The sequence below is a fragment of the Phyllobates terribilis genome, unplaced genomic scaffold (assembly GCF_046119375.1).
Source record: "Phyllobates terribilis strain yellow unplaced genomic scaffold, ASM4611937v1 Scaffold_70__1_contigs__length_7381418, whole genome shotgun sequence".
In the NCBI taxonomy this organism is placed as follows: domain Eukaryota; kingdom Metazoa; phylum Chordata; class Amphibia; order Anura; family Dendrobatidae; genus Phyllobates; species Phyllobates terribilis.
Genome location: NW_027362830.1, coordinates 5,903,038 through 5,920,350, shown reverse-complemented (window position 1 = coordinate 5,920,350; position 17,313 = coordinate 5,903,038). Strand labels below are relative to the sequence as shown.

General features: G+C 42.5%; 1 protein-coding gene across 1 annotated transcript; it reads right to left on the bottom strand.

Annotated features, from left to right (window-relative positions):
- Window positions 1–3,326: 3,326 nt before the first annotated feature.
- Window positions 3,327–16,405, bottom strand: LOC141194410 (oocyte zinc finger protein XlCOF7.1-like). The gene is made up of 7 exons (XM_073662325.1): window positions 16,313–16,405; window positions 15,170–15,316; window positions 14,861–15,040; window positions 14,655–14,778; window positions 14,475–14,572; window positions 14,186–14,276; window positions 3,327–4,429 (listed from the first exon to the last, which is right to left on the bottom strand). The coding sequence occupies exons 2-7, from the start codon at window positions 15,239–15,241 to the stop codon at window positions 3,408–3,410; spliced, it is 1,587 nt and encodes a 528-aa protein (XP_073518426.1). The 5' UTR covers window positions 15,242–15,316; window positions 16,313–16,405; the 3' UTR covers window positions 3,327–3,407.
- Between the last annotated feature and the right edge of the window lie 908 nt (window positions 16,406–17,313).

Below are 17,313 nucleotides of genomic sequence, written 5' to 3'. Positions count from 1 at the left end.
AATTTGTATTATGGCAAGAAAAAAGCAGCTAAGTAAAGAAAAACGAGTGACCATCATTAATTTAAGAAATGAAAGTCAGTCAGTCCGAAAAATTGGGCAAACTTTGAAAGTGTCCCTAAGTGCAGTTGCAAAAACCATCAAGCGCTATCAAGAAACTGGCTCACATGAGGACCGCCCCAGGAAAGGAAGACCAAGAGTCACCTCTGCTTCTGAGGATAAGTTTATCTGAGTCACCAGCCTCAGAAATCGCAGGTTAACAGCAGCTCAGATTAGAGACCAGGTCAATGCCACACAGAGTTCTAGCAGCAGACACATCTCTTCAACAACTGTTAAGAGGAGACTTTGTGCAGCAGGCCTTCATGGTAAAATAGCTGCTAGGAAACCACTGCTAAGGACAGGCAACAAGCAGAAGAGACTTGTTTGGGCTAAAGAACACAAGGAATGGACATTAGACCAGTGAAAATCTGTGCTTTGGTCTGATGAGTTCAAATTTGAGATCTTTGGTTCCAACCACTTTGTCTTTGTGCAACGCAGAAAAGGTGAACGGATGGACTCTACATACCTGGTTCCCACCGTGAAGCATGGAGGAGGAGGTGTGATGGTGTGGGGGTGCTTTGCTGGCGACATTGTTGGGGATTTATTCAAAATTGAAGGCATACTGAACCAGCATGGCTACCACAGCATCTTGCAGCAGCATGCTATTCCATCCGGTTTGCGTTTAGTTGGACCATTATTTATTTTTCAACAGGACTATGACCCCAAACACACCTCCAGGCTGTGTAAGGGCTATTTGACCAAGAAGGAGAGTGATGGGGTGCTACGCCAGATGACCTGGCCTCCACAGTCACCAGACCTGAACCCAATCGAGATGGTTTGGGGTGAGCTTGACCGCAGAGTGAAGGCAAAAGGGCCAACAAGTGCTAAGCATCTCTGGGAACTCCTTCAAGATTGTTGGAAGACCATTTCCGGTGACTACCTCTTGAAGCTCATCAAGAGAATGCCAAGAGTGTGCAAAGCAGTCATCAAAGCAAAAGGTGGCTACTTTGAGGAACCTAGAATATAAGACATATTTTCAGTTGTTTCACACTTTTTTGTTAAGTATATAATTCCACATGTGTTAATTCATAGTTTTGATGCCTTCAGTGTGAATGTACAATTTCCATAGTCAAGAAAATACAGAAAAATCTTTAAATGAGAAGGTGTGTCCAAACTTTTGGTCTGTACTGTATATATTTTGAACCCAGAGGTGGGACACAGAATTTGATAACAGTAGGTCATCATATTGAATAAGTTGTCATTAGTCTTGAGCACAAGTGCTCGCTACTTGAGTTTGCATTTTTGTACACGGGTATGCACCATGTATCGCGGGTGCTCTAGTGACATGCTCGAGTCCCCGCCCGCATGTTTCATGGTTATTAGACACCCCAAAAAAAACATGCGGGGGATCGCTTGTGCATGGCAGGCAACTCCCGCAAGTTTTTTTTGGCTGTAAAACAGCTGCAAAACATATGGGGTGGAGACTCGAGCACCCGCAATACTCGGTGCATACCCAAGCTCCCGATGCAAACTGAAGTAGCGAGCACTTGCGCTCAACACTAGTCGCCATATTGTCGTCATTTTTTTCTTTACTGTTGAAAAAATCCCAACCCCAACACAATCCCAACCCTAGCACAACCCTAACCCAACCATAACCCTAGCCCAACCCCAACCATAACCCTAGCCCAACCCTGACCCTAGCCCAACCGTAACCCTAGCCTAACCCTAGCCCAACCCTAACCCTAGCCCAACCCTAAATCTAGCCCAACTCTAGAGTTTATTTTTTACGCCATTCCTCGTGTGGTATAATTGATTAGATGACTTTATTCTTCGGGTCGGTTCGATTACAGCGATACCAGAATCATATCAGTTTTTAATGACTGACAGCTGTCACACTAAAAGACGCTTTTTTTTTTTTGCAAAGACTAGTTTTTGCATCACCATATTTTGAGAGGTATAATTTTTCCACATTTTGGCTGACAGAGTCATGTGATGGCTTGTTTTTTGCAGGACAAGTTGACGTTGTTATTGGTACCATTTTCAGGCAAAGTGACATTTTTTGATCGCTTTCTATTCTGATTTTTGGGAGGCAGAATAAACAAAAACCAACAATTCAGGAATTGTTTTTTTTTTATGCCGTTCCGCGTGTGGTAAAATTGATAAGGCAGCATAATTCTTCGGGTCAGTACGTTTACAGTGGTTCCACATTTATATCTTTTTTATGTTTTGGCGCTTTTACACAATAAAAACTATTTTATACAAAAAATAATTTTTTTGCATCTCTTTATTCTGAGAGCTGTAACTATTTTATTTTTTGGCTGATGGAGCTGTATGGCAGCTTGTTTTTTGGGGAACAAGGTGACGTTTTCAGCGGTACCATTTCTATTTGCATTCGTCTTTTTGATCGCATTTTATTGCATTTTTTATTTGGCGGTATGATGATAAAGCATTGTTTTTTGCTTTGTGTTTTTTTTTTTTACCGTGTTCACTAAAGGGGTTAACTAGTGGGACAGTTTTATAGGTCAGGTCGTTCGACCCGGCGATACCACATATGTGTAATTTTATTGCTTTTTTTTTCACAATAATATTTATTTATGGGTACAGTATATATATATATATATATATATATATATATTTTGATTATTTATTTAAATATTTGTACAATTTTTTTTTTTCACTTTCTGAGACTTTTGGTACTTTTACACATTGTCCCACTATGGGACTTTCACTTTTCACATTCAGATCGCCTGTATAGCCTAGGAATGCAGCAGCATCTCTGTGCTATCCAGGCTGTCACAGCTGCAGAGGGAGAAGTTACTTTGGTCATGCACTGCGCATGACCAAAGTAACTTCCTGCTGTCTGGTGACCCGGATGTTGTCATGACGACATCGGGTCGTCATAACAACATCCGGGAGCCACCGCAGATAGCGTGGGACACCGGCAGAGGAGGTAAGTATCAACTCTTCCCTTTCCTTGACCTCGATCTCAGCATTTCGGGGGTTAATGTGCAGGGAGCTCCCTGCACATAGTACCGGGTGTCAGCTGTGACAATCAGCTGACACTCAGCGGCGATCGGCCCGCACCGCTTGTGTGCGGGCGTGATCACCACATGAAGTAATAGTACGTCATTGGCCCAATAGGCCCAAGGCACCATGACGTACTATTACCACAAATATCAGAAAGGGGTTAAAACATTTCCCACATTCTGAACATGAAAAAGGCTTTTCCCCTGAGTGAGTTATTTGGTGAATAACAAAAATCAATTTATGGTTAAACAATTCCCACTTTCTGAACAGGAAAAAGGCTCCTTCACTGTGTGACTTTTCTGATGTTTATTAACAGCTGATTTCCTCGTAAAATATATTCCACATTAAGAACATGAAAACGGCTTCTCCCCTGTGTGAAGTGTCTGGTGACTAACAAGATCTGATTTCTGGTTAAAACATTTTCCACATTCTGAACATGAAAAAGGTTTCTCTCCTGTGTGAGTTCTCTGGTGATTAACAAGAACTGATTTGTAGTTAAAACATTTCCCACATTCTGAACATGAAAAAGGCTTCTCCCCTGTGTGAGTTCTCTGGTGTAGGATAAGATGTGATTTCTCTACAAAACATTTCCCACATTCTGAACATGAAAACGGCTTCTCCCCTGTGTGAATTCTCTGGTGATTAACAAGCACTGATTTGTACTTAAAACATTTCTCACATTCTGAACATGAAAAAGGCTTCTCCCCTGTGTGAATTCGCTGATGTATATTAAGGAGTGATTTCTCTACAAAACATTTCCCACATTCTGAACATGAAAACGGCTTCTCCCCTGTGTGAGTTCTCTGGTGATTAACAAGAACTGATTTCCGGATAAAACATTTCCCACATTCTGAGCATGAAAAAGGCTTCTCTCCTGTGTGAGTTTTCTGATGTGAGATAAGCTGTGATTTCTGTACAAAACATTTCCCACATTCTGAACATGAAAACGGCTTCTCCCCTGTGTGAATTCTCTGATGTCTATTAAGGAGTGATTTCTTTACAAAACATTTCCCACATTCTGAGCATGAAAAAGGCTTCTCTCCTGTGTGAGTTCTCTGGTGATTAACAAGGATCCAATTCTGGTTAAAACATTTCCCACATTCTGAACAGGAAAATGGCTTCTTTGCTTTAGGAGCAGTTTGTTTTTTAATGCTTATTTTGTGACTTAGATTTTCCTTGGTAGTCAGTAATGAATCAGAAGACAGGACCTGTTTCAAAGGATCAGATGATTGATCTTTGCTGTGAAGGGATGATGGTATATCTGAAGAAATGGCATTCACTTCAATTGTATCCTGTGGGATCTCAAGATCATCTGATTTAAAAATTGAAGATGTCAGCTGTCCCTCTGATCTCCTGGTACAGTCATCTGCCAAGAATAAAACAAATTATTATTTTTGAATAAAATATTCTTGAAATTTATATTTTTTAACATTTCTACTTAAACTGTCCGTACAAATGGGAAGTTATGTAAAAATATTGAATTATTCACTAAGACAATGACAGTTCACAGTCTAATAGAAAACCTCATAGCATGAACCAGTGGAGCGTCGTGTTCAACTATTTGTTCATTCAGTCTCCCAAATATGGAATAAAAAGCCACCAAACAGTGTTATATAGGTGAAAATAATACCAATAAAAACTTCTACGCATCTCACAATAAACAAGTCCCCACTCAGGTCCATCATCTGTCAGTGGAAAAACAGAGATTTCCACATTATTAGTGGCTCAAAGGCTCTTGAAAAGCAACATGGCTTCCATAAACCAATCCAGCAATATCCGCTCTCCCACAGTCAGATCTCCCCCTCGCTTCTGAGCCTTGCAGTGCGCCCAAACCACATTTATCATCCATGTATTTGGCATTACTATAGTGAGAAGAACCCTCTTCATTTACGGTGTGTGTCTCCTGGAGCACAGTCTGGGCACTACGTGTAGACACAGGTGCGATTTTTATGGACTGCAACCTAAACTATGAGTTACAGGTCATCAGTATCCAGTCTCGGGAAAGAAGAATAACTCATTTAGCAGAAAAGGAGATACCGCCTATTTTGGAAGATTAATTCCCTTAAATCTAATCAGGAACGTGAACGAGTCCCTAGGGCGCTCTGAGTCTTCAAAGAGATGTTTCAATTTCCCAAAAATAAGAACTTTGTGATATCTTGGGAAAAAAAATACACTTAAACTACACAAAAAAATCTGATGGATTTAACCCTTAAGCAGAACGAAAAAGAATATAATGAAGTAGCCATAGAGCTGGAAAAAGTAAAAATAGAACTTCATCTTCTCACTAGAGACACAAATAATCAAGTTACAACGTTTTTCTCCAAATTAGAGAAGAAATTGGTCCCTATACAGACGGAAATAAAACAGAGAAAGAAAGATAGATACATTTTTACGAGACAAATCAGATTATAACGCTGGTCGGATTTTCCACTGGGGTCAACAAAAAATCAGACAGCGGAAATATCAGAAAAAAAGATCAACTGATTATTGGACTACAAATTCAGACTCCAGCACATCAGAAAGTTTCCAGCAGTCTGTCCAGAAACCGCCGCAAAAAATCTCAAAAACATTTACCACACCCGGTGCATTAAATATCCTTTTAGGAAATCGACCAGAGGAGACGACCCAAGAAAAACAGGAACAAAATAGAAGCAAGTTGCTTGGAGACACTGGACGGAAACTATACAAAAGATCTCACTATTAGTAACTTGGCTGACTTCATGATAGATGAGGCGAACACTTCACTGTTATTACAGGGCTTACATTTTTGTTTAATGAATGAATTTGACTTTGCAAATATTCAATTTGACTTTTTTTAAAGCAGTAAAAAAAATCCATCTGTTTAAAACATTCAGCACTGCCGCACCTTTAATTACATCCAGAAAACCAGGAGAGACTCCAGGTGTGATCGGGTATCAAGGACTCAGTGTTGTCTCCCTTCAAAGAGATGCGACTTTGCTATCTGCCTACAGAACAGAATTCACTCTCAGCATCTGAGAACCTGAAGTGAAGTTTTTTAGGCTAAGGCTGAGTTCACACGATGCGTATTTAATGCGTTTCCGCGGCGTTTTTGCAGTTGCGTAAACGCCGCGGAAACGCTTGAAAAACGCATGGTAGAAGGGAAGCAATGTTCCCCAATTGAAATCCGCATGTGCTGTGCCCATGATGCGGATTTTTCCGCAGCGTAAACGCTGCACTCAAAAATCCGCAGTATGTCAATTAATTTTGCGGAAACGCGGCGTTTTCGCCGCCATTGACTTGCATTAGAACGCGCCAATTCCGCAAGACTGCATCTGTACTTGCGTTATTGGCGCGTTCTAATGTGCGGATGGTACCCGGGTGTAGAGGAGAGGAGAGTCTCATCCACACCCAGGTACCATTAAAAAAGCTGTAACAAAAGAATAAAATAAAAAATAAATGTATCCTTACCTCCTGTCGGCCCGCGCAGCGCTCCTGCTTGGTTCCCGGCACTTGCAGTGAGTTGTAGGACCTGCGCTGACGTCAGAGTCATGTGACGGGTCACGTGACACTGACGTCGGCAGGTCTTTCAATTCAATGTTGCCGGCGAGGGAGAAAGGAGTGAGCAGGACACCGGGGGCCATCGGAGGTAAGTATATACACTCTCTCGGGTCACACTATATAAATCCATGCTGTTTGCATGGATTTATATAGTGTGACCTAGTTGTCAAGCACTTTCCAGGTGATGCTAAAATCGCCTGGAAAGCGCTTGTAAATCCACATGCGGAAACGCATGTGGAAAAGCATGTGAATCCGCATGTATTCCGCAGGAAAAACGCATGCACAATCTGCATGCGTTTTTTCTGCCAGGGAGATGCAGAAATGATGCAGAAATTTTCTGCTTCATTTCTGCATCGTGTGCACATACCCTAAGTACCCACGATGCTGAAATTCTCCAGATTTTTTCTGCATCTCCCTGGCAGGAAAAACGCATGCGGATTGTACATGCGGATTGTATATGCGTTTTTCCTGCAAGGTGGAAGCGTTTGTCAAGTGTTTTTGCATGCATTTCCGCATGCGAGTTGTCAAGCGCTTTTCCAAGCGATTTTAGCATCACTTGGAAAGTGCATGACAACTTGTTCACACTATATAAATCCATTCAACCGGCATGGATTTATAAAGTGTGACCAAGTTACGATGCTGCAAATGCAGCATCAATAGTAAAAAAAAGAATAAAATGGCGAAAAAAAAAAAAAAAATCATGCTCACCTTCCGATGGCCTTCGGTCTCCTTCTCCAGTGTCTTCAACGGCTCGCGGTGGTGTAAAAGGACCTTCCATGACGTCAGCGGTCGCGTGACCCGTCACATGACTAAATGACGTCATGGAAGGTCCTTTTACACCACCGCGAGCCGCCAAAGACACCGGACGCACCGTACAGGAGACTGGGTGTTTTTCTTTTCTTTTAATTCTTTTTTAACTACAGGTATTATGGTACCCGGGTCTGGAGGAGAGTCTCCTCTTCTCCAGACCCGGGTACCATCCGCACATTGAATCGCTTAATATCCGCATGTGCACGTGTAGTCATGCGGATATTATGCGATTCAATGCAAGTCAATGGCGGCAATTACGCTGCGTTTCCTCAAAATTAATGGACGTGCTGCGGATTTTTCCGCAATGAACTTTAAATTTAGAAATAAATTACAATCTTTATTGCGTAATTTTGTAGAGCTCGGCAAAATTCTAAAAGAAGGCTGAAAAACGTATTATGTACCCCCAAAAAATTGGTATTTTATTCCAAAATTCCACAAGTCTTTGACAGCCCCTATGGGCCACCCTAATTGTGGCGGGCAAAGGTTCACTAACAGAGCCACTGTCACAATACATAGATTGGCATCTGAGGCCTTGGCTGAAGAATATACCTTCTTAGGCCTCCTTCACATGTACTGGTGATTCCCATATAGGAAAAACTAGTACTGGTGAGATCCGTGGTCTGTGTCCAGGTGCCATCTGTATGTGACATCTCTGTGGCATACGGGTGACATCCGTGTATCTGTATGTCCGTGTAACACATCAGTGTGCAGTCCGTATGTCAGTGTGACACGTACCGGCGCCTGGGAAAAGCAGTACAGTTAGCACTGATACCAAGCGCTGGCTGCTGAAACCAACTCTCATCATTGTCCCTTGTCAATGATGGGAGTTGTATTCAGCCCCAGCTGAGTACATCCAGTGTAAATTAAGAATTAAAGGGAATCTGTCACCCCCTGGGAGTTATCAGACCTCTAATATGGGTATACAGTTTATAGAAATGTAAATCTATACTTACCTGTATGTCCCATATCAGAGGTCTGATAGCAGAGAAATATATTTTTATTAAATCCATTTTCCTGAGCATGGCATCAGGGGACGCCAAGAAATGCCTGCCCATATGCCTAATTTAAATATTCCCCTGCTCCCCTGCCCGCCCCTGTACGTCACATGGCCCTGTGACGTGCAGTCTAGAGCTAAACATCCCGCGCATGCGCAATGAGTATATAGCTGAAGGTGCTATTTGTTTTCTCCCTGCGCTATTATACTTATTTGCTCTAGTGCACAGGCGCCGGGAGTCACTGTGACTTCCGCTCCAGTGACCTCCGGCATGCGCAACAATGAGGTTTGGTCCCCCCCTTCCTCTCGGATAGCAGGATGCCGAGAGGAAGTGGGAACCAAACCTCATTGTTGCGCACGCCGGAGGTCACTGGAGCAGAAGTCACAGTGACTCCCGGCAACTGCGCACTAGAGCAGATCAGTATAATAGCGCAGGGAGAGAAAAAAAAGCACCTTCAGCTATATGCACATTGTGCATAAGAGGGATGTTCAGCTTTAGACTGCACGCTACAGGGCCCTGTGACGTGCAGGGGCAGGGGTAATATTTAAATTAAGCAGATAAGCGGACATTCCTTGGAAGGTGAGCCTTCGTCCAAGTCTGAGGTCCAGAGCACTCTGGAAGAGGTTTTCATCCAGGATATCTCTGTACTTGGCCGCATTCATGTTTCCTTCAATTGCAACCAGTCGTCCTGTCCCTGTACCTGAAAAACACCCACATAGCACGATGCTACCACCACCATGTTTCACTGTTGGGATTGTATTGGGCAGGTGATGAGCAGTGCCTGGTTTACTCTACACATACTGCTTAGAATTATCACCAAAAAGTTCTATCTTCATCTCATCAGACCAGAGAATCTTATTTCTCATAGTCTGGGAGTCCTTAATGTGTTTTTGAGCAAACTCTATGCGGGCTTTCATATGTCTTGCACTGAGGAGAGGTTTCCGTCGGGCCACTCTGCCATAAAGGCCCGACGGGTGGACGGCTGCAGTGATAGTTGACTTTGTGGAATTTTCTCCCATCTCCCTACTGCATCTCTAGAGCTCAGGCAAAGTAATATTTGGGTTCTTCTTTACCTCTCTCACCAAGGCTCTTCTCCCACGATTGTTTAGTTTAGCTGGAAGCCCATGTCTTGGAAGACTTCTTTTGTAACCTTGGCCAGATCTGTCCCTTGCCACAATTCTGTCTCTGAGCTCCTTGGGCAGTTCCTTTGAGCTCATGATTCTCATTTGGTCTGTGAAATTTTAGTTTTTCTTTTTTTAATAAATTTGCAAAAATGTCTACATTTCAGGGGGGTTTTCAGTCAAGATGGGGTGCAGAGTGTATTTTAATGAGAAAAAAAAAACTTTTTAGAATTTACCAAATGGCTGCAATAAAACAAAGAGTGAAAAATGTAAAGGGGTGTGAATACTTTCCGTACCCACTGTAAAGTGACACACGTCAGATTTGAAAAATGGTCCCTGATTAGGAACACAAAACTGTCTGCGGGAAGGGGTTAAATCAGAGTATTAGGGGGAAATAACTACTGTAGTCAAAAACTGAGTATAGACAGTAACACATCTACTGAAATGATCAAACTCAACAGTCTTCATCAGTGAAAAATGTAAAGGAGAAGAATATTTTCTATCAGATGCGATTCAAGAAGAAATATTAGACATTTAAAGAGAAATAGTTATAATAGTGCAGAGCTGAGGGGTCTTAAATTTAGATATCGGACATTTGGAAGAGACAATGGAGATCTTTTTTTATAGACTACCAGGGAGATACAGTCTCACATAAGTGAGGCCGGATGATCCCACCACAATCAGACTATCATACAGAATGAACCTGTAAAAAAAGACATAGAAGAAAAAAACATGTTACATCCTCAACAAGAACGTATGTATGAGGGGAGACCTCCAACACTAAATGGAATTGCACTCATTTATGGTGGACCATTGGAGGTATGATGAGTTCTGACCAGAAGAGTAGAGAAAGTATTAGTGCCCCCATTTCAGGAGACATTGTGCAGGAATCTGAATTCCTTAGGATGGAAAACATAATGTAATTTATGACATGGAGTGAATCCATGAAACCAGGGCTCGAGCCATGCCACCAGATCTCCTGCAGGCGTGAATAGATGTACAGTACAGACCAATAGTTTGGACACACCTTCTCATTTAAAGATTTTTCTGTATTTTCCTGACTATGAAAATTGTACATTCACACTGAAGGCATCAAAACTATGAATTAACACATATGGAATTATATACTTAACAAAAAAGTGTGAAACAACTGAAAATATGACATATTCTAGGTTCTTCAAAGTAGCCACCTTTTGCTTTGATGACTGCTTTGCACACTCTTGGCATTCTCTTGATGAGCTTCAAGAGGTAGTCACCGGAAATGGTCTTCCAACAATCTTGAAGGAGTTCCCAGAGATGCTTAGCACTTGTTGGCCCTTTTGCCTTCACTCTGCGGTCCACCTCACCCCAAACCATCTCGATTGGGTTCAGGTCTGGTGACTGTGGAGGCCAGGTCATCTGGCGTAGCCCCCCATCACTCTCCTACTTGGTCAAATAGCCCTTACACAGCCTGGAGGTGTGTTTGGGGTCATTGTCCTGTTGAAAAATAAATGATGGTCCAACTAAACGCAAACCGGATGGAATAGCATGCCGCTGCAAGATGCTGTGGTAGCCATGCTGGTTCAGTATGCCTTCAATTTTGAATAAATCCCCAACAGTGTCACCAGAAAAGCACCCCCACACCATCACACCTCCTCCTCCATGCTTCACGGTGGGAACCAGGCATGTAGAGTCCATCCGTTCACCTTTTCTGCATCGCACAAAGACACGGTGGTGGAACCAAAGATCTCAAATTTGGACTCATCAGACCAAAGCACAGATTTCCACTGGTCTAATGTCCTTTCCTTGTGTTCTTTAGCCCAAACAAGTCTCTTCTGCTTGTTGCCTGTCCTTAGCAGTGGTTTCCTAGCAGCTATTTTACCATGAAGGCCTGCTGCACAAAGTCTCCTCTTAACAGTTGTTGTAGAGATGTGTCTGCTGCTAGAACTCTGTGTGGCATTGACCTGGTCTCTAATCTGAGGTGCTGTTAACCTGCGATTTCTGAGGCTGGTGACGCGGATAAACTTATCCTCAGAAGCAGAGGTGACTCTTGGTCTTCCTTTCCTGGGGCGGTCCTCATGTGAGCCAGTTTCTTTATAGCGCTTGATGGTTTTTGCAACTGCACTTGGAGACACTTTCAAAGTTTGTCCAATTTTTCAGACTGACTGACCTTCATTTCTTAAAGTAATGATGGCCACTCGTTTTTCTTTACTTAGAATTTGTATTATGGCAAGAAAAAAGCAGCTAACAGTCTATTCAGTAGGACTATCAGCTGTGTATCCACCAGACTTCTGCACAACACAACTGATGGTCCCAACCCCATTTATAAGGCAAGAAATCCCACTTATTAAACCTGACAGGGCACACCTGTGAAGTGAAAACCATTTCCGGTGACTACCTCTTGAAGCTCATCAAGAGAATGCCAAGAGTGTGCAAAGCAGTCATGAAAGCAAAAGGTGGCTACTTTGAAGAACCTAGAATATAAGACATATTTTCAGTTGTTTCACACTTTTTTGTTAAGTATATAATTCCACATGTGTTAATTCATAGTTTTGATGCCTTCAGTGTGAATGCACAATTTTCATAGTCATGAAAATACAGAAAAATCTTTTAATGAGAAGGTGTGTCCAAACTTTTGGTCTGTACTGTATATTACAGCCATCAGCCACGCACAGCTTAGAGATGCAGTGGGAAAAATAAGTATTTGATCCCTTGCAGTTTTTGTAAATTTGCCCACTGACAAAGACATGTACAGTCTATAATTTTAAGGGTAGGTTAATTTTAACATTGAGAGATAGAATATCCCCAAAAAAATCACACTGTATAAATTAAATATTTTTTTTTTGCATTTTGCAGTGAGAAATAAGTATTTGATCCCCTACAAACCATTATGAGTTCTGGCTCCTACAGACCAGTTAGACGCTACTAATCAACTCATTACCTGCATTAAAGACAGCGGTCTTACATAGTCACCTGTATAAAAGACTCCTGCGCACAGACTTAATTAATCAGTCAGACTCTAACCTCTACAACATGGGCAAGACCAAAGAGCTTTCTAAGGATGTCAGGGACAAGATCATAGACCTGCACAAAGATGGAATGGACTACAAAACCATAAGTAATAAAAAAAAGTAAGACACTGGGTGAGAAGAAGACAGCTGTTGGTGCAATAGTAAGAAAATGGAAGAAATACAAAATGACTGTCAGTCGACATCGATCTGGGGCACCATGCAAAATCTTACCTCGTGGGGTATCCTTGATCATGAGGAAGGTAAGAGATCAGCCTAAAACTACACGGGGGGATCTTATTAATGATCTCAAGGCAGCTGGGACCAAAGTCACTAAGAAAACCATTGGTAACACATTATGCCTTATAGGTTTAAAATCCTGCAGTGCCCGCAAGGTCCCCCCTGCTCAAGAAGGCACATGTGCAGGCCCATCTGAAGTTTGACATTGCACACCTGTATGATTCTGAGTTATTGCGCGAAGGTGCTGTGGTCAGATGAGACAAAAATTGAGCATTAACTCAACTCGCTGTGTTTGGAGGAAGAGAAATGCTGCCTATGACCCAATGAACACCATCCCCACAGTCAAGCATGGAGGTGGAAATATTATGTTTTGGGAGTGTTTCTCTGCTAAGGGCACAGGACTACTTCCCCATATCAATGGCAGAATGGATGGAGCCATGTACCGTAAAATCCTGAGTGCCAATCTCCTTCCCTCCGCCAGGATATTAAAAATGGTTCGTGGCTGGGTCTTCCAGCAAGGCAATGACCCAAAACATGCAGCCAAAGCAACAAAAGGAGTGGCTCTTAAAGAAACACATTAAGGTCATGGAGTGGTCTGGCCAGTCTCCAGACCTTAATCCCATAGAAAACTTATGGAGGGAGTTGAAGCTCAGAGTTGCCAAGCGACAGCATCACAATCTGAATGATTTAGAGATGATCTGCAAAGAGGAGTGGACCAAAACTCCTCCTGACATGTGCACAACCCTCATCATCAACTACAAACGTCTGATTGCTGTGCTTGCAAACAAGGGTTTTGCCACCAAGCATTAAGTGTTGTTTGCCAGAGGGATCAAATACTTATTTAAATACTTATTTCTCACTGCAAAATGAAAAAAAAAAATATCTAATTTATACAATGTGATTTTCTTGATTTTTTTGGATATTTTCTCTCTCAATGTTAAAATTAACCTACCCTTAAAATTATAGACTGTTCATGTCTTTGTCAGTGGGCAAACTTACAAAAACAGCAAGGGATCAAATACTTATTTCCCCCACTGTATATCATGGCACAGGTGTAATGTTTTTTATGTAGTTTATCACAATCCTGTTAGAAGTTAGTCAATTTTAAAAGAAATTGAAAAGTATAAAGGGAAACTCTGTTGTTATTGTACAGAAATTCACACTTGGCCCTCACTGCACATTAAATGTTGTCGATCATAAAAGTGAAGTTTGGTCAGAAAGACTGGACCTGGTCTTGTAGGGACGATATGAGAACATTCAGCAGCACAGAAAGGGCTTCCATTGCCCAAAGTCATTTGAACAGTTTTTGGTGGAGGAGAATGTTGTGATCTAGAGGCAAAATGGTGATCACACGATTGTGATACGGCCGGACTACATGACCGATAAAGCAGCCACAGCCGGTGACTGAGAAGAATCTGTGACTTCTCTGCATTTAGTGGTCACTACTCACCTGGGTAGTCATATGTAGGAATCTCCTCCTTACACCGATCATCACCCCTCACATATGTCTCTGTAGTATTAATATGGGTCAGATCTTCACCCTGAAACAAATATTATAAAAGTCACAGACAGATGGAGAAGTCACATCTATGATCAGCTCTAATCCTGCCATCTCCACCGTTCTCATTTCACAAGTATAAAACATATAATACTGGTGGATAAAACAAGACTGAGCACAAGACCTTCACAGATGTCTACACATCATAGGGGAGATCTCATGACACCTTCTCTCCATCTACCTGATGATCCTGAGGAACATTGGGATCTTCTTGTTTACAGTCCTGTGGAAGAAGAGGATGGGGACATCTTTCTGGTGTTGTCCTCTTACTGCATAGATCTGGAGGAAACACAAACAGGGCTGAATTCATTCTTTACATAGAGATAATTATAGGCCGTGTGTACTTAGTCCTGTCTATTACCTGGTGATGTGAGGGGCTGGGGAACCTCCATTATGACGTCCTTGTATTCATCTTTGTATCCTTCTAAATACTCCCACTCCTCCATGGAGAAATAGACTGTGACATCCTGACATCTTATAGGAACCTGACACATACAATGATACCATCATCCCCCGATCCCTCCATAGCGTTACTGTATAATGTCCCACCATTCCCAGCAGTGTCACCTCTCCAGTCAGCAGCTCAATCATCTTGTAGGTGAGTTCTAGGATCTTCTGGTCATTAATGTCCTCATGTATCAGGGGGCGAGATGGAGGCCCTGTGATTGGGCTCAGGGATCTTCCCCATCCCTCAGACACAGGGTCCTGACAGCGCTCACTAGAGGTCTTCTTCACTACTGTGTAATCCTGGTTATGGAGAGACACATTAATAAATCTCACTACAGACATTTCCAGAGTCCTCACCTCTCCAGTTCTGTCCATCTGTTATTCCCATAGATAAGAATGATGTAATGTGACGTCATCAGAATCTCTCACCTCTCCAGTAAGCCAGAAGAGGATCTCTAGGGTGAGGTGTAATATCCTCTCCGCCATCTTGTCTCTGTCCATATCGATATTTGATGGGTCAATAAGGAAAATTCTCTTATATAGATGTTCATTGACAGGATCCAATATTGTACGGACCTGAATGAGAAGAAGATGAGCCGATGTAACATCATAAAGAATCCTGTGTAATAATACAATTACTGCAGATAATAAGGGAAACATATCAGATTTATTATATTACAGTATTTAGTTTTCTTCTTTACATCTACTAATAAAACCTTTATATTTTAGGCCCCAGACAACAAGCAGTTACTTCCTCAGAGTCGGCAGCTGAATACGTTTCTCACGAGATGGTTGTCTGATGGTTTTATGAGATGGTTGTTAGTTCTCGGCCCCGACCCTTTCACAACTCCTGTCTCCTGTTTAATCCCAAGAGAAGCCGATAACGAGAACCTGCCTCACACCTCTAGGTTTTCACCAATGCGGCATTGATGAATGTTCACCATGTAAATATGCCGAACACAAGAAATAGGTTTAATCACATTAAATAAAAACATTTCATTAAACAATCGATCGCCTGCAGCGGTGAATTTGTAGCATATGGTATTCAGTGTCTGGGATGTAATGTCAGATATGTCGGCTGCTGCTCCCGTAAATAAGGCAGAGAATTAATGAGCACATAGGAGACCCCATTAATCCCGCGCCCATTAACCCCTCCAACGATTCCACACATTTCCTAAGAGAACACAATGGGGACTGTAAGAACGTTCAGTTTTGTGGCATTGAAAGGGTAAATAGCTCAGGTCGAGGAGAGATGGCGGAGGAGCATTGCTGAACCTGAGGGTAAATCCATCGCACCGGAGGAATAAAGAGAATATGGGGGCGATTATCACCAGTATCTACATCACTGTGCGGGAACTAGGAGAGAAGGAACGGCCATTGTGTGAGGACGTCTCTGGGCTTCTGTCCTTCATCCTGCAGTCGTCTGAAGGGATCTAATGTGGACGGGAACCAGCGAAGCCGCATTCTGTCCACAGCTGTTACCTCACTGTTCACACCACACAGAGACCGCCAAAGAGCCTCCGTGCTGAAGGGGTTAATGCCCCTGCGCCCAGTAATGGGGTCTCCACATACCTCCACCTGCAGAGCCGCCACCACATATATGGCTGTTGTGTGCGCACAGGACCTGTGATGAGGTCACAGGAGGGGAGGAGTCAGGGGTCACATGATCAGGGGCCTCAGTGGATGCACAGTGTGAACTGCGCGGATCCTGTCCTGATATCCGGGGTGAAGACTCTACATGGAGACGTCTCCGCAGTCAGGGATATTTCCGCCATTATTTGCCCCTCACTTCTGGCACAATTTCCCCGCGCCGCCTTTTCTACGGTTTTATGTGAGGATGTAACGTGGGACGACACATGAGGTGATTATCACCAGTTACCGGACGTCTACTATATGGCGGCATATGATTGTGCTATCCACTTCATGCCAGGAGCTAAAAGGCCGAAATCTCGTATGTTTAACCCCTTCCATGGAGGGCGGCCTTGATAGACTATATTCAGAGTCCGGATAAGGGTCTGTTCACATCAGCAGATTATAAATCGCTCCGATGTTCATCCCGAAAAGTTGGACGATTGTCATGCGAGTGTGCGATCTTTTTCTCGCCTGCATCCGTTTACAATGCGTCATTAACATCGTCTTTTACTTACTATAATCCTCTATGTAACCTAAAGCTGATTACAAAACTAAGAAAACAATGTTATGTACAGATATCGATAGATGATAGAAAGAAGTTAGAGAGATGATAGATAATAGATAGATTTCCTACATATAATTTCACAACCCCCCTACATATATAAATTTTCACCCTTTACAGCCTTTCCAATGGCATTAATGGCCGATAAGCCTTGTTTAACCTAACAAATAAATAATTAAAAATAATGATGTGCCCACCCCTCCCTATTTTTGTAACCAGCAAAGGTAAAGCATACAGCAGAGAGCTGATATCAGATTGGGAAGGTCCCTGGTTATTGGGCCCTTCCCAGCTTAAATATACCAGAAGTCTATGAGATGCACCAATTATGGCATTTTGCCTTTGCTCTTCCCAATTGCCCTGATGCATTGACAATCAGTGT

Coding starts and splice junctions, on each gene's coding strand:
- LOC141194410 (XM_073662325.1), bottom strand. CDS start 15,241: ATGGACAGAGACAAGATGGCGGAGAGGATATTACACCTCACCCTAGAG. Junction 15,041..15,169: donor TCTTCTGGCTTACTGGAGAG/GTGAGAGATTCT, acceptor CTCCATAACCAG/GATTACACAGTAGTGAAGAA. Junction 14,573..14,654: donor CCAGCCCCTCACATCACCAG/GTAATAGACAGG, acceptor TGTTTCCTCCAG/ATCTATGCAGTAAGAGGACA.